We start from the raw sequence: 27063 nt of genomic DNA, 5'->3' as shown, positions 1-27063 counted from the left end.
CCAGGGCCAGTGCTTTATCCACTGTGCCACCTAGCTGCCTCCAGAATTTAGAATGTTCTTGCCAACACTTGGAAGTGCATTTTTTAAAGTTACTATTTTTCAGATTTTTTTTTGGTTCTGATCTTAACACCAAATAAAATGAACATATCCATAGACAGAGTAGAGGAGGAGATACCCTCAACTACAAATCTCCATTAGGTAGAGCTTCCTTTTCTCTTGAGATATGTAAAAACTTTGACATTTAACTTTCAAAGCTGTCATACTTACTAGGTATGTTGTGTTCTCTTCTGTGCATTACAAAAATACTTCGGGGCAGCTAGGTGGCGCAGTGGATAGAGGACTGGCCCTGGATTCAGGAGGACCTGAGTTCAAATCCAGCCTCAGACACTTGACACTTAACTAGCTGTGTGACCCTGGGCAAGTCACTTAACCCCAACTGCCTCACCAAAAAAAACCCCAAAACTTCAGTGACTTTTTTTTTTCTTTTTCTGTCCTTTTATCTTTAGTTTCCCCTCATCCCCAGGTAAGAAAAAAAGAGAAAACCTTTGTAAAAAATATGCAGTCAAGGGGGCAGCAAGGTGGCGCAGTGGATAAAGCACCAGCCCTGGATTCAGGAGGACCTGAGTTCAAATCCAGCCTCAGACACTGCCGCTTATTAGCTGTATGACCCTGGGCAAGTCACTTAACTTTCATTGCCTTCAAAAAAACCCCAAACCCCTCAAAAACCCAAAACAAAAAAAATATGCAGTCAAGCAAAGCAAATTCCCACATTGGCCATGTCTAGTAGTGGTTTTGGTTTTGTTTTGTTTTTGCCAATCAAAAGAAACCACAGATCACCATAAACTTCTCAACTTCCATTTAAGGAGTGGGGACAACAGACATCTCAGATATCACCTCATTTCCCACCCAACTGCACTCATTTTCAGATGATTTCCTCATCATTTTGCAAAATCCAATCAGCCTTGTTACTCACCTCATCAGCACTTGCTGCTCCTCTTATTGGAGGGTGGAGCCAAGAACTCCTCATCTTCCATTTAAGGGGATGGAACAGGTCAGATGTCTCATTTCCCACCCAGCTACACTTATTTTGGCTTCTCTGGCTGTACTCATCTAGGAATTTTGTTAAACTTATCTATTATTTCCTCATGCCAAGTGACCTCTTTCCCTACCATCACCCTCTTTTCTAGCTTTCTTTTGTGTTCTGTCTTTCCACATTAGATTGTAATTTTGAGTGCTGGGACTGTCTTTTTCTTTTTGTATCCCTAGCACTTAGTATGGTGCCTGATTCATCATAGGTGCTTTAAAAATGTTTATTGACTCGGAGTATTATCTCTAGGAAAAACTTTAAGATGCATCCTCCAAGATATGCAGTAGTTAAATTGAAGTTTCAGTGGCAAAACTCTTAAGATTGCTCCTCTCAAAATAACCTTCCGTGGTTGCTGATTTTGTCCCATGACCCAGAAATGTAGGCTGTATTCTATTCGCCTACCCCGTTGCTCTTTGGAAATGTTACTCAAATCAGTCATACTCATCCCAACACCTAGAGTGCAAGTTCTTTACTGCATGGGGAGAAATCTCAGGATGCGGGTACTATAAAACATAGCCAATCGTAAGTACATAGCTTACTTGCAGAATCCAGCTTGGTTCAGTCAGATTCCTAAATCTGACTTTTGTTGGTGCCATCTTGCTTTGTCTCCAGGCCTCAAAGGGTGTCTCCTTCCCTTTATCATGGAGGAAACAAGTAATTTCCTAGGCATTTGCTCTGGCATCGTGTGCCAGGCACATAATAGGTGCTTAAATGTTACATGACCGGGGCAGCTAGATGGCACAGTAGATAGAGCACTGGCCCTGGATTCAGGAGTACCAGAGTTCAAATCCAGCCTCAGACACTTAACACTTACTAGCTGTGTGACCCTGGGCAAGTCACTTAACCCCAATTGCCCTGCCAAAAAAAAAAAAGTTACATGACTGACTATGCCCAGAATTTCTTCAACCCTGGACAGTGAATTATTTTTATTTTGATGATTTTTTATTGATGCCTTTTAGTTTTTATGTATTAGTTATTTCACAGGATGTTCTTGCTCTTTCAGTGGAACCTTCTCTTGAAACGAATAAAAACATTAAGGCAGAACTGACCAACAAAATAATGACCTCATCTGACAGTGCACGCAACACTCTGTACCCATAGCCTTCCATCTTCCATGAGGAAGAAAATGTGTGGTTTTGGTTTTTGGGTTTTTTTTTTTGGTGAGGCAATTGGGGTTAAGTGATTTGCCCAGGGTCACACAGCTGGTAAGTGTCAAATGTCCGAGGTCAGATTTGAACTCAGGTCCTCCTGACTCCAGGGCCTGTGAAAAGTGTGTTTCTTCATCCATATTCAGGAGGACCTGAGTTCAAATTTGACCTCAGACACTTGATACTAGCTGTGTGACCATGGGCAAGTCACTTAACCCTCATTGCCCCCCCCCAAAAAAAACCCAAACAAAACAATGACAACAAAAAAACCAAACAAACCCACAAAAGACAGTTCCTACCCTCAAGGAGCTTACAATCAAGTAGAGGAAGACAAAAAAGGGAAGGGGGCAGCTCGTTCTGTGAAGTTGAAATGAGTGGACAGATGCAGAGTGAAGTGCATCACTTCATACATAAAACATACTTTTTTTCTCTAAATGCTTTATATTCTTTGTTGTTTGTGTAAAAGAATATTCCAGGGGCAGCTAGGTGGTGCAGTGGATAGAGCACCAGCCCTGGAGTCAGGAGGACCTGAGTTCAAATCTGGCCTCAGACACTTAACACTTACTAGCTGTGTGACCCTGGGCAAGTCACTTAACCCCAATTGCCTCACTTAAAAAAAAAATATTCCATTACATTTATGAACCACAATTTAGCCATTTCCCAATCTATGGACACCTTTTTTTTTAGTTAGTTTTTTCAGTTTTGCTCCCACATGGTACTGCTATGGATATTTTGCTTTTTTTTTTTTTTGGGTGAGACAATTGGGGTTAAGTGACTTGCCCAGGGTCACACAGCTGGTAAGTGTCAAGTGTCTGAGGCTGGATTTGAACTCAGGTCCTCCTGACTCCAGGGCTGGTGCTCTATCCACTGTGCCACCTAGCTGCCCCTGCATATTTTGTTACAGTTAAGTCTCAGATAATGAATCTAATGAAGTAGTCACATGTATTGAAATTACAATTTTTTGCTTATATAAAATATGGTCATTTGTTCTAGCCTAATGGCAGTTACCAGTGCAAATCTGAGTAATGCTACCACTTTACGGTTCATTGGTTGATTAATCAGAACTTAATGATATATGAGATATTCCATCCTTGTTCAAGTCAGATGGTTCTAGGATTCTCTGCTTCCCCTAACTCCTTGCTCTTGATTAACCCTAAAGTCTCTCCTTCTTACCCTCAGTTCTCTTCCCAGTCTTTGCTTTTATCTTCATAGGAACCAACTACTATAATATCTGTTTTCTGTTTCTTCCTTGCACATTCAGCATAAAGCTGCAGGTACCTTCCCACAACATAGGACTTATCTATGATCGCATATTTCTTTCCAATTGAGGACAAAAGCTTAGTCACAGAGGTTGTCCTGTGTGGTGTAGACAAGCCCTGGATTTGGAGTCAAATGATTTCTGTTTGATTCTTGGCTTTTCTTCTATTTACTTGTAAGCAACCTCCCTTGGATTCAGGTTTATCATTGTTAAAATGAAAGGTCCTATTTAAATGATATCTCGGGGCAGCTAGGTGGTGCAGTGGAGAGAGCACCAGCCCTGGATTCAGGAGGACCTGAGTTCAAATCCAGCCTCAGACACTTGACCCCCAGTTGCCTCACCAAAAAATAATAAAAAAGAAATGAATGATATCCTAATGTCCCTTTCAACTCTGCAAATCCCATTTTGGCATAAATCAAATCACTTTGCTAAGACTCTGAGCCCCTGTTCAATTGAACTTGAAGCCTCAGGTATTCTACTTATTTACTTTGTCCTTGGGATGGGGGGATCACTCAATTTCTTTGGTCTTCAGTTTGTGTGTGTGTGTGTGTGTGTGTGTGTGTGTATTTGGGTGGGGCAATGAGGGTTAAGTGACTTGCCCAAGGTCACACAGCTAGTGTCAAATGTCTGAGGCCGGATTTGAACTCAGGTCCTCCTGAATCCAGGGCCGGCGCTTTATCCACTGTGCCACCTAGCCGCTCCAAGTTTTATTGTCCCTAAATGATGGCCATGGGCTGTATGATAATTTGTATTTTTCAAAGTACTCTGCTTAGGTTATTCCAGTCATTTCCTTAAAACAGAGGAGATAGGTTAAGAGCCTGGCTTGAGAGCAAAAGAAATTGAGACCTTAAGAAGTCCTAACTTGTGCAGTCTTCAAGCTAGTAAGTAGTCTCTGATTCCTTCCATCTTTCAAGCTCATCGTTTTAATTCCCCAGGCAGTGAAGCCTTGGCTAGAACTATCATGTCATTGCTCTCAGGTACAGCTTAGTGGCAGTGTTGCTCAGTCCAGCTCACCCTACACTAGCTCAGTTCAGCCCAACTTCCTGGAAAATTGCAGCTAGTTACCAAATAGTCCTTCCCCCTAGGGCTCCTCCCCTGAGTCCAGAGGCTTGGTTGGTGTCCGCCACTGTGTGACTCATATTGGGCTGAAACTTAGCAGACATCCTGTTGACAAGTGGGAACTTGTACCAGACCGCAGAAAGCCCAATGCCTTGCTGTTAACAAAGGGGACACCCTGTTTGGGTCCTTCCCCTACAAGGAGGGGTTACATTAGCCCAGGAGCTGTTCAGTTGCTTTTCCTGGGAGGAGAGAACACATCTGAGGGCCCAGGAAACTGATGGCCAGGGAGAGGAAAGAACCTTGACCGTAGCAGACTGTAAACTACTGGAAGCAGGGAAAATGGCTTTGCAATCCCCTCTGCTGCCACTCCCACCTGCTCTCCGGAGCCCCAGGACTTCCCAATATATCTATCAGCTCCCTTCTTGGGTACTGGAGGACTTCTGCCACAAGATGGACAGCCTGAGTGAATGGGACTGGATGCAATTTGGTGAGAGCAGTATGAAGGGGGCTGGGGTCTCTGAGAAGACTGGAGGCTTAGGAAGACAGGAACCCTAGGAATGGCTGGGCTGGTGGGGTACAGTGGGCTCATCCAAGAGAGCATGACCTGTCTCTCTCTGGGAACATAAGATGTAGAGTTGGAAGGGGTCTGGGTGATGGTCTAGCCCAACCCTTTTATTTTACAGAGAAGGAAATGGAATCTTCCACAGAGAGAGAAAAGGAGGAATCTGAGGCCAAGAGAGTTGGGGAAAGAACTTCCCCCCAGGTCACACAGGTGGTCCGTGCCAGAGCTGGGATCTGAACTCAGGTCCTTTGCCTTTGTGACTCAGGACACTTGCCGCTTCCCTCTAAGCTCTCCTTTTTCTTGTTTAAGTAGAATTCTGCCTTTTGCTCCTGAGCTCTATTTTTCACTTGTTCCCCGTATAATGGACAGCACTTCAGAACGGGAGTCAGGAAGTCTGGCTCCTTAACTTTTGCTCCTCTATAGTGTGAGGTCAGACTGGATGGTTTCTTGCGTCTCTTTCATCTGTGACGTCGTGTGATTTCTTAGCCTGTCTAATGATGGACATAGCCGTGGAAACAAGTTTCTGCTAGAACATGATGTATGGTCAGCAGAAGCTAAGGACAAGTCTTGCCTCCCGTACTTGCTGTCCAGATGAAGCAGGGCAAGCTGTTTAAGGCAGGTACCTCTGCACCATGGTGGAGAGTGTCAGACCTGACTTGAGTTCAGAGCCTACCGTAGACACTTCCTACTCAGTTGTGTGACTTTTGCTCAAGCCACTTAACTTCTCAGTTTGTCCATTTCTAAAATTGGGATGATGGTAATAGCGCACCTGACAGGGCCAGTGTGACCCTCAAAAGAGGTAATACAGGTCAAGTACTTTACAGAAATGCCGGCTGACAGCATCATCATTCACTTGTATTAGTTGAAGGGAAGATGCCAACTTCCTTGGCAGTGAGGATTTCCTCCTCTGGGCATTCCCTACTTGGTAAAGTCACAGGTCCGATCCAAGAAAAAGAAGTGTCATGGGGTAATGATGCTATGGTATTAGTTACTAAACATGTTTCTTAGTGATAGGTGCTGAAAAATCGGTTATCTGGTCTGACTCCTTTGTATTCGCGGTGAGCGGAAGGAAAAGGGATGCTGGTGTATAAAATGCTGCCCTTCTTTGTCTATGGAGATGGCACTGGTCAACGTGTCCATCTCTGTGCTGTCTCCTTAAGGATGCTGGGAAATAAATTAGATCTAGGGGCGCTGGGGAATTGAATCTCAGCCTTACAGGAAGAGAAACCACCTTAGGACCTGGTGAAGATGTAGGTACTTAACACCTTAGTTTGAATCCTGCCTCAGACGCTTACTACTGTGGGACCCTGGGCAACTCATGGAACCCCCACTTGCCTCAGTTTCCTCATCTGTAAAATGGGAATCATAGTAGCACCTAACCTCCTGTCATTGTGGTGAGACTAAAGTGAGATAAAGAGCTGTACAAATGCTGGCTATGGTTATTCTATTTGGAAAGCAGTTTTTTTCTTTTATGTAAATAGCAGAACCAGAATTCTAATCCAGATCCTCACCGTGGCTGCCTCTGCAAAGCCCACCTTCTGGTGCCCTTATCTGTTTTTGCTCCAAGCCAACCTCCCTACCACCGCCACCGCCACAGACCCTGTTATTCTCCTCATTAAAAACTTGCTCTCAGCGAAGTACAGTGGACATTGATTCCTACTGAGGAGAAAACTACTCACGATGGTTTAATGAGTGGTTTATCCTCATGAAAATGGTGAGCACAAGATGAAGTCTTATCTTGTGTGTCGAGGAGAAGGGCAGTTGGGGATTTCTTCATGCTCCTGAAATCACGCCAGTCCGGAAAGCTGCCTGGCTCAGGAAAGGAGTCCATGCTGAGGAGGCTAATGCTGGCTGCTTCTAAAGTTGTGGGTAACTTTTACAGCTGCCACTCCTACTTCCAGTGCTCCTCAGGCATCAAGTCCACCCAGGAGGAATGAGGAAATCATTCAGATCATGGGAAGGAGAAATGAGGTGTCAAGAATCACAGTTTACCAGTTTAGCTACCTGAGTCACTACAAGTCCCCAAACACCATCCTGCTGATAGAAATTTACCATACATCATCACAGGACTGGGTAAAATCTGCCCAAAATGAAGACCAAGGTTCTTCTTTTGTGTGTGTGTGTGTGTGTGTGTGTGTGTGTTTGTGGGGCAGTGAGGGTTAAGTGACTTGCCCAGGGTCACACAGCTAGTAAGTGTCAAGTGTCTGAGGCCAGATTTGAACTCAGGTCCTCCTGAATCTAGGGCCAGTGCTTTATCCACTGTGCCACCTAGCTACCCCAAGGCCAAGCATCTTAAGAGGAACACATTGTGTCTCAACTGACCTACACATGCCTAGTGTCCCTGGATTTCTTTTAACCCACTTCTCAAGCTATTAAGGAAGTGAGGCATTAAGGACAGAGTGCCGGTCAGGGGGTTAGGACTGACTATTAATTCATAGCATCTTGAACATCCCACTCTGCCTGTTTGGGCCTCCAGCACAGTCCTCTGAAAAGCAGAGGGGGTCACACTGGAGGATTTCTGAGGGCCCTATAAGAAATCTTCTTTTTTTTTTTTTTTTGGTGAGGCAATTGGAGTTAAGTGACTTGCCCAGGGTCACCCAGCCAGTAAGTATCAAGTGTCTGAGGCTGGATTTGAACTCAGGTCCTCCTGACTCCAGGGCTCTATCCACTGCGCCACCTAGCTGCCCCTAGAAATCTCAAGGGAGGCTAGAAGTAGGTGGGCGATGATGAGCAGCTTGAGGGGAAGGACCAAGTTGTTTTTACCTTTGTTTGTATCCCTAGCACTTAGCACGGTGACTGACACTTTATAATGACACCTAGGGGGGCAGCTAGGTGGCGCAGTGGATAGAGCGCCGGCCCTGGAGTCAGGAGGACCTGAGTTCAAATCCGGCCTCAGACACTTAACACTTACTAGCTGTGTGACCCTGGGCAAGTCACTTAACCCCCACTGCCTCACTAAAAAAAAAAAATAAAAATAATGACACCTAGGAAGCTCTCAACAGGTGTCTACTGGGGGTGATGAGGAGATCTCCCTCAACTCCAGCCTACAGACTAGGAAATTGACTTATCTTCCCCCTTTCCTCCCTCTACCATGTGCTGACAGCTCAAGTTTGAAGGGTTTTTTTTATCCATTCTAGATGTTGCTCTGTGGATGCAATAAATGAATCAATCAATATTATAAAAATTCATTTTAATTTTAATTCATTTTATTTTAACTTTGAGTTCTGAATTATCTCCCTCTCCCCTCTTCCTTACCCATTCCTTGAAAAGGCAATAAACACAAAACCCATAACAAATATCCAACCAACATTTATTAAGTTTACTACTGTGCTAAATTAAAAAAATTCTCAAAGAAAAAAAAAAGGACATCACAGGGAGCTGTAGGCTCTGTACTGAGCTCTAGGGATGCAAAGAAAGGCAAAAACACTCTGCCCTCAAGGAGCTCACCTCCTAATACGGGGAACACCATGGGAACGACTTAAGTGCATATAAGGCATGCATGGTGTAAATGGAAGGAGGTCTCCCAGAGAAAGTGCTGGTGATGGGTGATGGTATATTTGATCTCCTAGAGATCTAGCAGCTTAACCCAGATAAAGAAATCCAAATGGTGTTTGTTTCAGGCTCTGTGGCAATCTGCTGGGCGGGGTAAGAGAGATGACTTACACTGCCCTCCCTAGCAAACCATGCAGGCAGCTACCTAGTCTATCTCTGGCTAAGATCAGCCCTGTTCAGATATCTAGATAAAGGCCATTCTACATGACTGATTGGGAATGCTCTGTTTGCTGTTCAGCGTCTTACGTGATAACTGACCAGACCCAGCTGAGGAAGATCAAGTCCATGGAGAGAATTCAAGGTGTCAGCATCACCCGGGAACTGCTGTGGTGGTGGGGGATGAGACAGGCCACAGTGCAGCAGCTCCTGGACCTCTTGCATCGACTCCAGCTCTACCGAGCGGCCCAAGTCATCCTGGACTGTAAGTAACAGCTGCCCCTGCTCCATCCTGACAGGCTTCCTCGTGCTGTGGCTGAGTGTGACTTGGGTCTGTCCCTTATCAACAGTTCCCCTTCCCAAGGTACACAGGGCCATCTTCTTCATCTTCAGCATCACCACTCACACTGATATACAGTTATCTCTTCCACATCACCAGGGTTAGTGTCTGCTCCCCGGTGCCCTCCCCCACCCCACCCCCCATCAGCAGGATCCGCACTCAACATGTTTTGGCTCTCCCTTCCTACCAGAAAAGAAGTCTGAATGTTTTTCTTTTTCTTTTATGAGATGCTTATAGTACCTCGTTGCAAAGTTTGGGTTAGGTATAGGGTCACAAGCTCTGTGTCTGGCCTTCGCCTGTCATCTGCCAGGACCAGAGAGAAGTAGAGACCTTGGCCACAGGTTGCCTCTTTCCATTTTCCTGGTCATTTTGTCCCCATTCAGAATGTGAGGAGCCAACTTTTTAGCCTTTGGTATCCTCTTGAATCCAACTTTTCCCCAGTATTTAGCTCTGCCGCCAGAGGTCTGATTTGAGTACTTCCTCAGAGAGGGAGGGTAGTCTCAAGAGGGGCTTTTGACTGGATGAATAAGAAGGGCTTTATTGAAGGTACAGCCAGCAGGCCAGCAGCCAAAATCCCCTTAGGAAATTTTCAGACCTTTCCAGTTTCCTGTTTGTGACTGATCCCTCTTCTGATTTGTGACTGATCCCTCTTCTGACTGTATAACGCTTAACAGCATTTCCAGATTTCTTCTTGACGAGGGGAGAAGACATTTCCTTTCTGAGGGCAAAATTTCATTCTAAGGGAACTTTTTCTCCCTGTTAGCTGATTATAAATGAAAGTATAATAGTAATTTCACTGGATTTTGGCCAAAAAGTCTCTTAAAGAGCTTTCTGATCTAAGCCCTTAATTTTACAGACATCACTACTCCCATGAGTACAAGGTCACAGAACTAGTGGGTGGCAGAGCTGGGATGGAAAGCAGGCACTTTGATGCCGAAGTTAGCCTTTTATGCTCTTTCTCTTTCACTATGAAAAATAAATGCAGATGACATTTCCACAACATTTGTCTCAGTTTCCTCAACTGTCAAATGGGAGTAGTAAATATCAAAGTGGTTAGACTGCTTAGCCTAGAGTCAGGAAGACCTGAGTTTAAACTCTGCCTCAGACACTTAGTAGCTGTGTAACCCTGGGCAAGTCTTGAGTGTTTTATTTATTTATTTAGAATTTTCCCCAAGTTACATGTAAAAACAAATTTTCATATCAATTTTTTAAAACTTTGTGTTCCAGATTTTCTTCCTCCCTCCCCACCTCTCCTCAAGAACTCAGGCAACTCAGTATAAGTTATACATGTGCAGTTGTGCAAAACATTTCCACAATAGAATGAACAAAAATATACTTCAATCTGTATTGAGATACCATCAATTCTTTCTCTGTAGATGTATTTCATTTTCCATAAGTCCTTCTGATAGCATCCTGCTCATCATTTCTTACAGCACAATACATCCTAATCTCATCCCACAATTTGTTCAACCATTCCCCAATTGATGGGCATCACACCAATTTAGAATTTAACTTTTTAAAAATAATCTCTTTTAGGGTACTAACCTAGTAGTGGTGTTGCTAGGTCAAAGAATATGTATGGTTTTAAGTCCTTTGGCTATAGTTCCAAACTGCTCTAGAGAATGTTTGAATCAGTTTACAACTTTACCAAGAGTGTATTAACCTGGGCAAGCCAGTTAACCCTGTTGGCCTCAGTTTCTTCCTTTGTAAAATGAGCTGGAGAAGGAAATGTCAAACCACCCCAGTATCTTTGCCAAGAAAACCCCAAATAGGATCACAAAGAGTCAGAAAGGGCTGAAGCAACTGAAGAACAACAACTCATACTGTCTCAAGCTGGTTAATGCTTTGAATTGAAATAAAGGCAGATTCAGAGAGGGAAGGGGTATGGTCTAAGATTACATACTAATATGGATATTGGTACCATGGTATAACAGGAAAAATGCTGGAGATGAGGAGGGAGAGAATTCCAGGCTTGAGTAAAAGCTAATGAAAATGTCCAGAGTTAGGAGATAAAAATAATAGTGTTAAAAAGTTTTTAAAGTTTTTTTTTTTCGTAACAAATATTATCCCATTTTATCCTCATAACAACCCTAGGAGGTTGGTAGAGTTGTTGTTTAGTCATTTCAGTCATGTCTGACTCTTTGTGACCCCATTTGGGGATTTCTTGGCAAAGATACAGGGGTGGTTTGCCATTTCCTTCTCCAGCTTATTTGACAGATGAGGAAACTGAGGCAGACAGGGATAAGTGACTTGCTCAGGGTCACATAGCTAATAAATGTCTGAGGTCAGATTTAAACTCAGGTTTTTCCTGGCTCCAGGCTGGGTGGTCTATCCACTTTGATTTTACTACTTCCATTTTATAGCTGAGGAAACTGAAACAAATAGTGGCTAAGTGACTTGCTCTAGGTCACCAAGCTAATAAGTGGCTGAGGAAAAGAACTCAGGCCTTTTACCGACTCCCAGTGCTGCACCCTGTTCATCAAGTTACCTGCTTTGTGGGTGAAGTGTAGTGTCTGAGCAGCAGCAAGGAGGCCAGTGTTGTGGACTGCGGTGTCTGTAGGGGAACTAGGGTGCATGGAGGCTGGAAAGGCAGGAAAGGTCTAATCAAGGTACCGGAAAGAAAGGTCGTTTCTGACCAGAGCGTCAGGGGAGACTCCATGGAGTGGGGGTCATTGGAGCTGAGTCTTAAAGGCCATGTAGGATTTGGGGGGGCGGGGAGGGGACAGCCTCATCACCTTCATGGAGATTGTGCTGTTCTGAGGCTGACCAATCACACATGGGAAGTGTAGCACCTCCTTCAGCACTACTTCCCAACTCCCAGTGACAATGGACTGGCAGGTGCCCACACACTGGTCAATAACTTCTCCCCTCAGTGTGCTCTAGGAGGAACCCGGGGTGGGGGTGGGAGTGGTTAGAACTGGCTTCTCTAGTACTGTCCTTCATAAACTGCCGTCCTGCATGTATCTTTTTTTTTTTTTTAGTGAGGCAATTGGGGTTAAGTGACTTGCCCAGGGTCACACAGCTAGTAAGTGTTAAGTGTCTGAGGCCGGATTTGAACTCAGGTACTCCTGAATCCAAGGCCAGTGCTCTATCCACTGTGCCACCTAGCTGCCCCCTACATGTATCTTAATCATTATCAGCCAGCCAAATTTAATAATCTTTTGGAAAAAGGTTTGCTAATACCACATGGCAAGGCCATCTCTTAAAAGTCATGCTCTCCCACAAGTGCATGCACATAATGTAAGTAGTTTGTGGTAATGTGGACTCAAGCTAATTAGAAAGCACTTGTGGTAAAGGGTTAACTCACTGCTTTGCTTGGATGAAATCCTTTTCTCCTTTTATGGTGTCCTTATCCAGGCCTCAGGAGGTGTATTCTGGGCTCCAGGGGTCAGTGACCTTGTAGAATCCCAAAATTGCCTGTCCTAGATCTCTCTATCCTATGTAAGTCAGCCCCTGGGGTCCTGGAGCACTGCTAAGAAAAGATAACCAGGAATAGATGAGGTAAGATAAGAAGTCCAGGCCTTCTGACCTTTTGAAATTCACAAGGTCATAATCAAGTCAAGGGAAAGAGAGAAACTCGGTTTTCTCCTTGCCTCCATTTGCTGTTCTCTGGTGGGTCTCCTTAAAGGGCTCCCAAAGCTCAACTGCCTTCCTACTAGAATCCTTCTGAGGAAGCACAGATACTGGGGGTCATGAGTTCTGACCATGAAGACCTGCTAGCTTCCAAACTTGTATGGAGGAAAAACACCCTCTGTCAAGCAGTAGTACATCCTCGTTCAAGATTCCAGCTACCCAGGGGAGGCCACTGGCCATGTGCCTGATCTGTTCCACGCTGAGGACTAATTTCTGGGAATTCTCACACTCATTCTGGTGCTTATGTACTTCACTTAACACCAGAGGCCACTTGGAGAAAGTGCTAAGCTCCGGTTACCTCTCAGAGAGCTGGCTATATCTCTCCCCTATCTCGGCTCATTTCTGGTGAAGGTGTTTAGTTTTAGTCTTGGGGTATGGTCTTTGCATATGTCTCCAATTCATTTCTTGGCTTGCCCACATTTGAGAGGTTATGTATGTATAACATGACAAATGTTGGTAGGGCTGCAGAAAATTAAGCACATTAATGCCTGCTTGGTGGACTGAAACTGGTCCAGCCATTCAGAAGAGCAATTTGGAACCATGTATACCCTTTGACCTGAACATAGCACTAGTAGGCCTATATCCCAAAGAGTTTTAAAAAAAGAAGAAAATGATCCATATGAACAAAAATATCTATAGTAGCTTTTTTTTTGTAGTGGCAAAGAAATGGAAACTAAAGGGGTGCCCATCGATTGGGAAATGGTGAACAAATTATAGCATATTAATGTGATGGAATACTATTGTGCCATGAGAAACGAAGAAAGGGATAATTTCAGAGAAACCCTGAAAAACTTATATGAACTGAGGCAGATTGGAGTGAGCAAACTAAGAGAAGAAATTTTGACAATAAAAACTAACATTGTAAAGCAGACAACTTTGAAAGACATAACTCTGAACAATACAATGACAAACTATGATTTCAGAGGGATGAGGAGGTGGCCTGCTGCCCACCTCCTGACAGAGAGGGTTGGACTCAGGCTGCAGAATAAGATAGACATTTTCAAATATGGCCAATATAGGGAATTGTTTTGCTTAACTATGCATATTTATTACAAGGGCTTTGTTTTCCTTCTTTCTTTCTCTCTCTTTTTTTTTTTTTTAGTGAGGAAATTGAGGTTAAGTAACTTGCCCAGGGTCACACAGCTAGTAAGTGTTAAGTGTCTGAGGCTGGATTTGAACCCAAGTACTCCTGACTCCAGGGCCGGTGCTCTATCCACTGCGCCACCTAACCGCCCCTTTCTTTTTCTCTTAAATTGTGTAGTGGGTAGGAGAGAAAGAGAAAAATGCTTCTTAATTTTAAAATAAAACAAAAGATTAAAAAACACATTAGACATAGAGTCTGAGTTCTAATTCTATCTCATTCACAGGCTAAATGTGTATTGAGCAATAATAATAATAATAATATCTAACATGTATAATAGCATCTACTATGTGCCAGGTACTCTGCTAAGCGCTTTACAGATAAATGGCCTTAACTTCTCTTAGTCTCTGTTTTCTGTTTTGCAAAATAGGGATATTATCATTTGCATTAAGAGACCCAAAGAGTTGTGGGAATTAGATAAATGTAGTGGAAAGAACGCTAAAGATTAGTTGACTGCCCTGAAGGTGGCCAAATACCAACAATTGAAGCCTAGTGCCCAGGCAGAGCCAGGATGTGACTGTTGAGAATTTTGAGTTGGGACCAATCATATTCGAGCGTGAGACAGGTACTTTGGACCCATTGTTCCTGGGAGGAGTTTTTTTTTTTTCCTTAGCAGAACCATGAGTCACCACTGAAAGAAAGTAAACTTGATGTCATTTTGTCTGTCCTTTGTTGGCAGAGGGGAAGAGAAGTATTCAGCCAGGCAGGTTACCCTGGGAAATTCCAAAGTGTCCTCAGCATGGAAAAGCCAGGGAAGGAAGCAATGGTGGCCACCTCCTTAATCCTTTCTACCCAACCCCAAGTTATTCTGGTCATTGTCAGTTCTGGGTTGATTCTTTTCTGATATCTCTACTGGGTGAACAACAGAATCCACAGTAGTCAAAGCCAGATGGACACCCACATATACATGCCAAAGACAATTACAGATAGACACAGACAGACAGACATATTCAAAACCCATTCAGCCATAGACACACAGGCAGACACAATCCCACATACACACCCAGCATAATGATGCTGTCACACAGAATTCATTCACAGACCACACTCAAGTCTTAATAACTGAAAGGGTCACTTTTTACAGTTTGCAAAGTACTTTACCCTAGTACTCATATGTATTTCACAGATATAAATGTACAAAGTACTTTGCATATTACCTGTACATCTTGCATCAGTCCTTACAATAAGGCTGTTGTCATGGGCAAAATAGGGTAGGGATAGGGTTAGGGGCTTGGGGTTTGGGGTCCTTAGGAATTCCTCTTTAAAGAATTACACCCTCTTGCACACAAAAGTCATTAGAATAGTTTATTTCGAGGCTGAGGAAGGGAAAGGGAAGGGAAGGGAAACCATGAAAGAAGTCCTTGGACTTCTCATGGGGAGAAAGGCACAGAGTGTGGCTCTGAGATACCAATCTCCTAGAGCAGGAAACAGGCAGGTACTTTTATAGAGGACTGATGGGGGTGACCATCTGACTGTGGAAAGTTCCCTTAGTGAGGGAGGACTGCTGGTGGCTGGAGGAATTGGGTGGGGGGTGGCTGCAGATCTCTCAAGTCTTCTCCTTTGGACACAAAGGAAGCAGCCACACCTAATCTTATTGCTCCAGGGACTAGAATGAAGGAGGTCCAGAAGCTAGCTCAGTCCGATCTGGTTCCACTTATCTCTTTAGGTGTGTCTGTCCTCTGGTTTAGTTTCTCAAGGAGAAGGTTCTTTGATATGCCCCAGAGAACTTCTGGGGTGCTCTGGGCCCATAACAGCTGTGAAGTGAGTATTTCAGGCTGTATTATTATTATTACTCCCATTTTACAGAAGAGGAAACTGAGATCCATAGACATGAATCGACTTGGCCAAGGTTCTAGAATGCCAAGTGTTCCGAGCTTAATCTATCTATCTCTCCATCTGAAAGGAGAAATAGAAAATGGAAAGTGCGAAGGGGAAGGCAGGTGAGGGAAAAGGAGCAGCGCAGGAAGCAGTCTGGAGCCAGAAGGCCTGCATTTGGATCCCTGCCCTGCCACTTACTAGTTTTCTATGTGACCTTGAGCTAGTCACTTCTCCTCATCTGTAATATAGAGATGATAATGTTAGTATGACTGATGTCACAGAGTTGTGAGAAAAGCACTTTGAAAACCATCAAGCACTGTGTAAATGGACATCAGATATTCAATTCTAGTTTCACAGTGCACCCTGTGCCATGCTGGCCCTGGCTGTGCTCCATGCCCAGAGACCTCTCTCCTCTCCTCTGGGAATCTCTGGCCTTCTTTCTCCAAAAGAGCTCAGGAACCACCTTCCACTTCATTATTTATTTTAGCTGTTTTCTGAATAGAGTTATATGTGTACCTCTCCCGCCCCCCTCCAGGGGATACACCAGTAGGTGCTTAATAAATGTTGATTGATGGTGCTTTAAAGTTACAAAGTGCTTTCCCTCTCTCCCATGAGGGGGGTTCTGCAAGTATGATTATTCCCATTTTTAGATGAGCAGATAGTCTCTCAGAGGTGAAGTGTGACCGGCTTGTGGTGACACAGGCAGGTCAGAGCTGGGGTTGGAACTCTTGGCTTTACATTCTGAGTTCAGTGGTTTTCCCACCATACCTCATAGCCTCCAGTGACACAGACTAGTCTGAGAGGGATTTCTCTTCCTGTCCCTAGTACTGACTCATGCTGGGTCTTTGAATGAGTCACACGACCTCTCTGGGAACTCAGTTCTCATAAAACTCCTAACTCCCTCAATCCCTGTACCAGGCCACACGCCAGCAACCCACCCCATGACCTCGTTTGTACTATTCAAGCAGCTGAAGTATCCAGATGTGGAATTTCACCCAGAAACTTTCACTCAGAAGCCCAGAAACGAGCCTACTCAGCTCAGGGAGAGGGAAGAAGGAGGCCTGGCTTCCAGTGTCTCAGTGTTCTGCTCTGAGATCCCTTTGCTTTCCAGAAGTCGATGGTATACTAAATCCTTCTTGGCCTCTTCATTAAAGCAGGCATCTCTGCTTGCCAGGAAGTGTTTACTTGGACTGGTTGTCTCATTCTGGTTACTGGTTTTGGGGGGTGGGTGTGTGTGTGTGTGTGTCTGTCTGTCTCTGTGTATCTGTGTCTGTGTGATTACAACACTGGATGGAGCTCTCAGTGAGAACCTCTCTCCATCCATGCATATTGGTACCTTCTCTCCAGTTTAAGAGAGTCTCCTGGGGCACCAAGAAATTAAGTGACCAGCTCAGGACCCAGTTATTGTTTGTATTTGAAAATAACCACAGTGGATGGAGCACCAGGCCTGGAGTCAGGAAGACTTACCTTCATGAGTTCAAATCTGGCTTCAGACACTTACTAGTTGTTCGGTCCTGGGCAAGTCATGTAAGCCTGTTTGCTTCAATTTCTTCAGGAACGACAAACTACTCCAGTATCTCTGCCAAGGGAACCCCAGAATGGGGTCATGAAGACTCAGACATGACTGAAAACTACTAGACAACAACATTTCTTTTGAAATTGTCTAGGAGTGAGATTCATCACTAACTTAAAGCACCGTCCGCTGCTTCTTCCTCAGTGTCTGGCATAGTGCTTTCTACATAGTAGGTTCTAAATAAGTGTTTGTGGGATGAATGAAGACAGACATTTGATGAAAGGGTCAAGGGTAAATTTTCCTTCTCAGTAAAGATAACAGTTAGTTTGAGACTCTGAAACTCTTCCTTGCTGTTTGCCCCATCTGTAAAATGGTAGATGTTAATGTGTTTTCTAAGATTTTAGAACTGGAAGGAACCTTAGCATGTATCTAATGCAACAGCTGATTCATCCATTTTTTAAAGGAAAAGCTATCTAAGACCCAAAGAAGCAAAGAGATTTGTTCAAAGCAGTGTAGCCCCCATTGCCTGCAGCAGACCTCAGACTAGAGTCAGGGTCTTCTGATGCCTAGTTCTGCATTCTTCTCACTAGAAGGCTAAGCTGCTTTCTGGAATGAGAGAGACTATAATTGTACTGTGTGCTTCTAGCTGGAAACTTGTTCTAGAGCATTAGGTGAGTAAGTACATTGGAATCAGATTAGGTTAAAGGGACCTTGAGAGCCAGTGTGACAAGAGGGGAGTTAAGGAGTGTGAGACTCAACTCCCCAGCCCCAGTCCCCCACTTGACTAACTGTATGAGCTTCTCTGAGCGTCAGCTAGTGGCATCTGTGAGGGCCAAAATTTGATATATGGAGAGTTATTTGGGTGACTCGCCTTAATATTGGGGTCCTGGAAATACGAGGGACTCGTTTAGGTTTAATCTCCCCTTTGAACTTTCTTTTTTATATATTCCTCCCACGCCAATAAGAAAAGGAGCCTCTGAGCTTTAGTTCATAAAGGATCAGGTTTCATTACTTGGGAATTAATTAAACCACAAAGGTGAAACCACTTAAGGAAATAAGGAAGTAGAAATACAGATAGATAGTCTTAACTCTAAGCTTAGCCTGTGCAATCCCAGAGCGTTTCTAATTAAGCTAATTCAAAGGAATTTAGGGTTTTCCATAATTAAAGCTCACCAACCTACAGTTACTCGTTAGAACAGCAGTCACCTGAAACAGAGTAAAACACGTGCCACCGCCAGGTCCAAGATGCCACCAGACTGATCGCCAGGCCAAAAAAGTGAGAACTTTTGAACACGCCCCACCTATCGGAAGTTGCCTCCCTTCTGGTGGTGTCTGGAGTGTCTCTGGTCTGGAAAGCTGGATTCTTTTCTTTAACTGTTTGAACTGCTGGATTTTTACTAAACCTTAGCATAGCATTGTCAGTGATCAAATTAATACATTCCATTACATTCCCCTCCTTTATATAATACAGGGTTGAGGATCTATAACACTTCTTACCACCATGTGTCTGGATCAAAGCCAAATTTAGTAATGTGTTTGTGACACCTGAAAATGTTATGGAAAGGTTATCATGCCACATCTGATGGTTTCGAGACATCTAGCAATTGTGCTAGGCCACAGGTGGATGGATTCTGACCATGCCATTAGACTGAGTGAGCGAAAAAGAAAACAAGTTAAGTTAAACTAGGTTATTTTAGGAGGGAGAGAAGACGAAACTGGACTGTGCCCAGCAATTGTGGTCTCCATAGTTGCCATCCTAAGCAAACCATGGACTTACGTGTGCCTATCTCTCCTCCTGTTGTACATATATTCTCTCCAAGGCCTGCATCAAACTCATTGTAAGAGCAGTTAGTCTCTGAAATGATAAGTTTCCATAATTCATAAATCTCATATTAATTTTACCAAAGACAGTATGATGGTAAAAATGCGTGTTATGCTGCATAACTGAGGATATACTAGTAATATATACAATAATTCCAAACCATACCCAGAGTATAATGACATATAAATGATAAATGAATGTAAAGAGCTGATTATTAGACATTATCACATAATCTTCTTTTAGCGAGTAAACACATCATCTTATACTTGAATTCTCTATCTAGTATAACAGTAACAGATACTTAAAGTGATAATCAATTTATCAAAAAGAAATAAGACTCAATATTCAATATGTCCATTGATAAATCAAGCAATAGGTTTCAATAACCCCCCTTTTTTTTTAAACAGAATCCCATTTCAGTTTTTCCTCCCCCAAAAAGGGAGGTCCTTCTCAGTAGCATATATAATCTCAGGGTGGGCCAGGTTTGGCCCCTCTCAAATGATTAATTTTTACCACACATCCAAGACTAGACATCATCAATGGGTTCCTGCCTCAATGGAGGGAATTCCTACAACAACAACAAAATAATAATAACAACACTAACAATGGCACTTTAGTATATAATGCTAATATATAAGAATAATAGTGGTTTAATATATAATAATAATAATAATAATGTATAGTGCTTTAAGGTATGCTAAGTGCTTTATCAAAAGCACTTTTCAAGGGGCAGCTAGTTGGCACAGTGGATAGAGCACCAGCCCTGGAGTCAGGAGGACCTGGGTTCAAATCCAGCCTCAGACACTTAACTGTGTGACCCTGGGCAAGTCACTTAACCCCAATTGCCTCACTAAAAAACAAACAAACCAAAAAAAAAAAAAAGCACTTTTCAAAATCCTAGGTCCTTGGCATATTGAAGTAAAGGTACTTTAGAGATCCTGTAGTTTAACCTACTCATTTATGGATGATGAAACAGTCCCAGAGAGGTGGTGACTCTAACAGAGGGAGCTAGTGGCAGAGTCGGCATTAGAACTCGGTCTCCTGGGTCCTAATGTCATCTGACTCCTCTTCAGTGACAACATGAAAACCCTCTTCTCATTGTCTTCTGTTTCTAGGGGATGCAATTCCCAAAATTACTGGCACTTCTCACATTCTTCCTGACCCTCTGTGCCCTGGAAGGTCCTCTCTGTCTTCAGTAAGAAAACCAGAGGAAACCCAAGAACAAGGCCCTGCGAAATCCTCAGCTCTGACTCCCTTCTCCAGATCAGGTACTTCCAGGAACTGTATGTGGTGACTCAGGACAAAAGCAAGTTTTCTAGGGCAAAGCTTCTTAAACTGTGGGCCTCGACCCCATATGGGGTTGAGTAGCTGAATGTGGGGGTCATAAAAATTTGGCAACAGTATTCTGTTTATGTTACAAATGGGTAAACGGAGGCACAGGACTCCTGGTCTGGTGCAAAGCAGGAAGGCCATTTTATTACGATCTTGCAAGAAAGGGCACACACTTTCAAGGACGTTGTGCAAAGCATGCTTGTCACATGTCGAATCGAGTCATTATATTATGTCCCTAATGCAAAGATTCCCTCCTCCCTTTTGCCGTTGCCTGGCTACTGTGGATGCACACTCTTTGCAACACTCTTACTTCATATTAACTCCTAAACATGTACTCCTACCCCGATCATAGAGGCATGTCTAATTATAATGTTAAATCTCCACCCAGGGGTATGTTAGATAATATTCATGAAGCTTATTAAGCAAGCGCAGTACCATTTGAAGTTAGGAGACATGAAGGGGCCAGTTTTGGCCAGTATCTTTTTTTTTTTTTTTTTTTTGCAGGGCAGTGGGGGTTAAGTGACTTGCCCAGGGTCACACAGCTAGTAAGTGTCAAGTGTCTGAGGCTGGATTTGAACTCAGGTACTCCTGAATCCAGGGCTGGTGCTCTATCCACTGCGCCACCTAGCCATGCTCCCCCCCCCCACTTAACTCTGTTTGCCTCAGTTTCCTCATCTGTTAAAAATGAGCTGGAGAAGGAAATGGGAAAGCACTCTAGTATCTTTGTCAAGAAAATCTCAAATGGGGTCATGAAGAGTTGGACATAACTGAAAAAATGACCAAACAATTGAACTGATATTCTTGTGGAAAAGATGAAGATGGGTGGGCCAGAGCAAAGGTGTTGAATACAGGGCAATCTACTATGTGTCCCAAGTGGGGCTGAACCAGATTAATATGTAATTGGGGAGGGCAGCTAGGTGGCGCAGTGGGTAGAGCACCGGCCCTGGGGTCAGGAGTACCTGAGTTCAAATCCGGCCTCAGACACTTAACACTTACTAGCTGTGTGACCCTGGGCAAGTCACTTAACCCCAGTTGCCTCACTAAAAAAACAAACAAACAAACAAACAAACAAACAAAACCCCAAATATGTCATTGGGACATATTTGACAAAATAGATAACATCCCCTTTTAAAATGAAATCAATATATAGCCCACAGGGATACTTACATATGGACTAGTGGCTCCCTTTTTCTATTTGAATTTGACAACTAGAGAACAGTACAATTACTACCTGAGCCACATAATGGTACAGTTTGACATTCAGAAGTGGTTGGCATCTGGATTCAATGGTGAATTATTAATGGTTGTTTGGCAATTCAGTGACAGCAGTTAGAGCCAGAGCCCTGGGCCTGGTGTCAAGACAATCCCCAAGTTCAGATTCAGCCTCGGATGGATGCTTAACTAGCTTTGTGATCCTGGGCAAGTCATTTAACCTCTGTCTGCCTCAGTTTCCTCATATGCAAAATGGGAATAAAAATAGCAACTACCTCCCCTGGGGTTGGTGTGAAGATAAAAATAAGATGGAAATTTGTAAAGCACTTTGCAAACCTTAAAGCCCTGTAGAAATGCTAGCCATGTAGACTTGGAAGGAAGTCTGCAGTGGGGTGCCCCAAGGATCTGTACTTGTGAATTCTTTGCTAAACATCTAGGTAAGCCACGCCTACTGCATCCCCCTGATTTACTAATTTAGTAACCTTGGCAGAAAAGAAAGGAAAGAGTGTCCGTCATTGTCATTACCATACACCTCATTCCTATTTATGGGATTGTCTACTTGGCACCCTGGGCTAGTGTTAGTATTTGTATCAGTGCCTTCATTAAACATACAGACAACAGCCTTGTCCTGTTTGCATATAGTATGAAGCTGGGAGGGACAGCTAACACCAGGTGCCTAGAGAATTGGGCTGATTCTAGTCAAGATGAAATTTATGAAGCATGTTTAAGGTTTGCAAAGCACTTCACATACTTTACCTTGTTTCATCCTCTCACGACAAGGATGTCGTCTATATGTTTAACCAAGTCATTGATATAAATGACAAATAGTATAAAAGGACAGATACAGATCCCAGGGGCAGTCCACTGCAGACTTCCTCCCAAAAGTTTGCATAGAACCATTAACTCCTTGAATTCAGTCAGTCTTTTCTGAATCTGTCTAATTATACTATTGTCTAGCACACATGTTCTCATCTTTATCGCAAGAATATCATGAGATGCTTCATCAAATGCTTGGCTAAAATATAAACTGTGTTTGTAGCATTTTCTGTCTCTGGATTTACACGTTTAGTAATTGTCAAAAAAAAGATTAGTGAGGGGCAACTAGGTGGTGCAGTGGTTAGAACACTGGCCCTGGATTCAGGAGGACCTGAGTTCAAATCCAGCCTCAGACACTTAACACTTACTAGCTGTGTGACCCTAGGCAAGTCACTTAACCCCAATTGCCTCGCCAAAAAAAAAAAAAAAAGATTAGTGAGACCTTACCTTGTAGTGATTTCCACTTCCTTTCTCGGTGGTTCACCAGAATTTTGTCAGGAATAGACATCAAGCTCCCAGGTCTCTAGTTTACTGGTTCTGTTATCTTTTAGTTTTATTTGGTTTGGAAAATGTAAATGGGGAAAGGTATCTAGGGAAAGGCATGGACGGTTTTTGAACTTGACCTTGAAGCACTTTTGGGAGAAGAGGGCAGAAACATTCTAGGAAGAGAGAATGACGTGAACAGAGACACAGAGTTAGGAAATGTGGGGACAGGTTCAAAGGGTGGGGAGGGATCCAACTGAGCCGGATTGTGGAGTGTGTCTAGGAGAATGCTGGGAGATGTGAGGGAGATAGATTGGAGCCAGACTGGGTAGGGCCTTGATGACGAGCTTGCCAGGTCTGGGCTTTGCCCAGTAGGCAATGGAGAGCCAGTGGCGGGTTTTTGTTTGTTTTTTTTTGGTGAGGCAATGGGGGTTAAGTGACTTGCCCAGGGTCACACAGCTAGTACATGTTAAGTGTCTGAGGTTTGAACTCAGGTCCTCCTGAATCCAGGACCAGTGCGCCAGTGGTGTTTTTTGATCAGTAGAATGTTGAGAACTGTACATTGTGAAATTGGTGTTGGCAGCCACGTGTCGACTAGATAAGAGAAGGAAGGGATCAGATGGAGGGATACCAATTAGGATGCTATTAAAATAACTCACTTTAGAGTCAGAGGGCTTCTACCAAAGGGATGGCAGTAGAGTCAAAAGGAAGGGCAGATGGGAACATTTTCAGAGCTAGAATGGACAATACTTGCCAACTGGTAAGATGTAAGGGAGGAGTCACAGATGCAAGACTTTGAAAATGGTGGTGCTATTAATGACAACTGGGAAGGCTGGAGGAGAGGCAGATGATGTCATCTGCCTTATGTGTGTTATCTGGAGGAGGAAAAGGCATTCACCAAGGAGGAATCCTGCTATACTGTCAGAAGTTGAAAAAAAAGTCAAGGATCCTTAAGACTGAGAAAAGACCATTGGATTTTGTGATTAGGAGTCATTAGGCACCTTTGAGCAAATTCAGTAAAGTAGGAAGTAGGTGGAAATCCTATTGACCACTGGACGGGGCATTGGATAGAGCTTTTTCCTTTGGCAAATCTGATTCCGTGTAGGCTGATATGAATAAATATGATCGATGCTGTCCTCTTTCATGCATTCTCCATTTCAGGGCCAGGTCCAAGTGGACACACAAACCCAGCCCTACAGCTGCCTTTTAATGAAGAGGATCTCCCTCATTCCTTAAAAACAAATCCTTCTTCTTCAGATCTGAAGGTAAAATTCCATCTACTGCCACTGAAATCTCTGGGTAGCAGTTTTCACAGAGAAATGTCATTTGTTGTTTCTCTCTACCAGAAGCATCATTCTTGAAAAACCTCACTCAGTCTGGCTTGAATTAGTGAGAAGTTTGAGTCATAGAATCTTTTTTTAAAGAAATCAATTTTGAGTCTTTGAAAGTCTATCACCAAATTAAGGTGAACCGAATGGAGGCCTGTATAGGACCTGCTTCGATACCCAGATAACCCATTTTTTCAGTTGTTTCAATCATGTCCAACTCTTTGTGACCCCATTTGGGGGGTTTTCTTGGCAAAGATACTAGAATAATTTGCCATTTCCTTCTCCAGCTCATTTTACAGATGAGGAAACTAAAGCAAACAGAGTTAAGTAAAACTTGCCCAGGGTCATACAGCTAGTAAGTGTCTGAGGCCAGATTTGAACTCAGGAAGATGAGTCTTCCTGACTTTAGCCCTGGAATTCTATCCATTGTGTCATCTACTATTCTTAAGAATCATTATCATAACTGATTCTTCTCTGTTCATTATTATTAAAGCAGGAGAACCTAGATCTCTTAACTCCTAAACTAATGCCCCATCTAGTTCTTTATATCCCTAGAGTAAGGAGGCCGACATTATTGAATGATTCTCCAACCCATAGTTTGGAGATCTGGTGATTATAAATCTGTAGAAAATAGACTTATCTTGATTAATGTTACTTAACATTTCTACCCAGCCTCTTCCCTCAACCCCCCAGTTTCTTTTGTAAAGTTAAGCACACTAATTCAGAAGTCGTGATAATTCCAAATGTTAAGCTATTGTTAGGATTAAAAGTTTGAATTTTAGCAGAAAGGAGGGATGTCTCCTTAAACTGTGGCAGTATGGCATTTCTATCCACCATTGTGTCTGGCCAGAATTTTGTTGGCTATTAATGCTGACTTGATTTAAATTGTTGCACTCATTTGTACTCTACTGTCTTCATTTGGTTTTAATTTATGTGAGTGTTCTCATATTTCTCTGACTTCCTTAGTCTTCATTGTTTATGGGGCAGTAGTATCCCATCACATGAAGACACAATGACTTGTTTAGCCTCTCTGCAATCAGTGGGCACATATTTTGTTTTCAGCTTTTTATTATCCCAAAGAGAAATGCTATAAACCTTTTACATTTATATAAACAATAGCATGAGTCTGTTCTTGCTAACAGTAATCTCCTTGTCGAAAAGTATGACTAATTCAGGAACTTTTTTCCCCTTATAGCCATAAAAGGTTTTTTAGCATGAGTTTCTAAATTTTATACATATGTATGTATAGTATTAACATTTTTTCTTTTTTTTTCATTTTTTTTAGAGTAATAAACATTTTTATTTATAGTTTGGGGTTCCAATTTTTATCCCTCCTCCCCTCCCTCTTTCTCTTCCTCCCTCCCCCCTGAGTTATACATGTATGATTATGTAAAACATTACCATTTTAGTCATCTAAATTATGTTTTTAAAAACACCTTAAAAAGTTATTCAAGAGCAGCATTTAGACACAGGACCTTGGAGATGGTGTAGTGCAACTCTTCATTTTATGGCTGAGGAAACAGAAGCTCAGAAAAGGAAAATAATTTACTCAGGGTCATCATGGTAGTAACTTGGTAGCTTAGCTTGGGTTCAAATCCTTATATTCTGACTCCAATCCATTGAGTTTTTAGTTTTTTTTTTCTCCCAATACTGTAGTGCTACCTCTGCAGGTTTATGCTCATCAGGCCTTAACATTATTTAGTGTTACTGACCTCTTTGCATTTTCTTTCAGGAATAAAGAATGGTAGAAACATTCCTGGATCAGGAGTCAGGAGATCTGGGTGGAGGCCTCTTTCTTTCTGTGTGACCTTGGGCAAGTCACTTCTTTGTAAAATGAGCAAGTCAGACTAGATCATTTAAGCTCTAAGAATGCCATGAGGTGATTGTGTTTAGGGTGCTTCATCCTCCTTGTATGAAGAGCAGGGCTTTATGATGTGCTTATCTCTTCTCTTTGGGTTTGTAGAATTGCCATGCCTCCATTCCCCAGCAAAAACCCCTTGTGAGTCTAAATGGTAAGAGCCTCTACTGGACAGAAATGGAGGTGATCAAAGCTACCAATGGATTTAGCCAAGAGAACAAAATCAGCGAAGGGAGCTTTGCCAATGTCTATAAGGGGCAAAGATACAACATGCTGTACGCCTTTAAGAAGCTTCAGAAGGTAAGTCTATCTTCCACGTTGCTGGGCAGGGCAGCACTAAAGGAGCAGGTAGGGGTGGGCAGGAAGGTGTTCAGCGCTGAAGACTGCTTTTACAAGTATTTTCACATACATTTGTTTTCAACAGACCAGGTGCCCAAGAGACATATCCATTGAGAATTTCTTCCACATGGAAGTCCAGATTTGTCTCAGGTGAGCGTCTGGTTTGAAATAGCTTCCCTTAGAATCACAGATCCACGGTAGAGTCATAGAGGTGGGGATAAGTATAGACATCACCTCATCTGACCCCTTTATCTTACAAATGAGGAAAGGGGCTTTTGAGGGGAGAGCAGTTTGTCCATGGGACTGGAACCCAGCTCTCTCGAATCCCAGTCCTGTGCTCCTTCCCATGGTATCAAGCGGCCCAATCAGTCAATCCAGACATTCCAAAAATATTCATTAAGTTTAACAGTCCTCCATTGGTATATATTGCCAGAATGTAACTAGAATAGATTATAAAATTTTTTTGTTTTGTTTTGTTTTGTTTAGTGAGACAATTGGGGTTAAGTGACTTGCCCAGGGTCACACAGCTAGTAAGTGTTAAGTGTCTGAGGCTGGATTTGAACTCATGTACTCCTGAGTCCAGGGCCGGTGCTCTATCCACTGCGC

The 27063-nt window shown here is 43.1% G+C and overlaps 1 protein-coding gene across 1 annotated transcript in view; it reads left to right on the top strand.

Moving 5' to 3' along the window:
* Positions 1–4210: 4210 nt before the first annotated feature.
* The window catches only part of IRAK2 (interleukin 1 receptor associated kinase 2), a 41215-nt gene continuing 18362 nt past the window's right edge, over positions 4211–27063 (top strand). Inside the window, exons 1-6 of the mRNA XM_043976425.1 lie at positions 4211–5039; positions 8905–9087; positions 20205–20357; positions 24094–24197; positions 26224–26418; positions 26543–26607. Coding sequence (XP_043832360.1) covers positions 4892–5039; positions 8905–9087; positions 20205–20357; positions 24094–24197; positions 26224–26418; positions 26543–26607 — 848 coding nt within the window. The 5' untranslated portion in view covers positions 4211–4891. The remainder of the gene's footprint in view (positions 5040–8904; positions 9088–20204; positions 20358–24093; positions 24198–26223; positions 26419–26542; positions 26608–27063) is intronic.

The sequence above is a fragment of the Dromiciops gliroides genome, chromosome 1, assembly GCF_019393635.1.
Source record: "Dromiciops gliroides isolate mDroGli1 chromosome 1, mDroGli1.pri, whole genome shotgun sequence".
NCBI classification, from domain to species: Eukaryota; Metazoa; Chordata; class Mammalia; order Microbiotheria; family Microbiotheriidae; genus Dromiciops; species Dromiciops gliroides.
The sequence above is the reverse complement of the archived record's forward strand: the minus strand, read 5'-3'. Positions and strand labels throughout refer to the sequence as shown.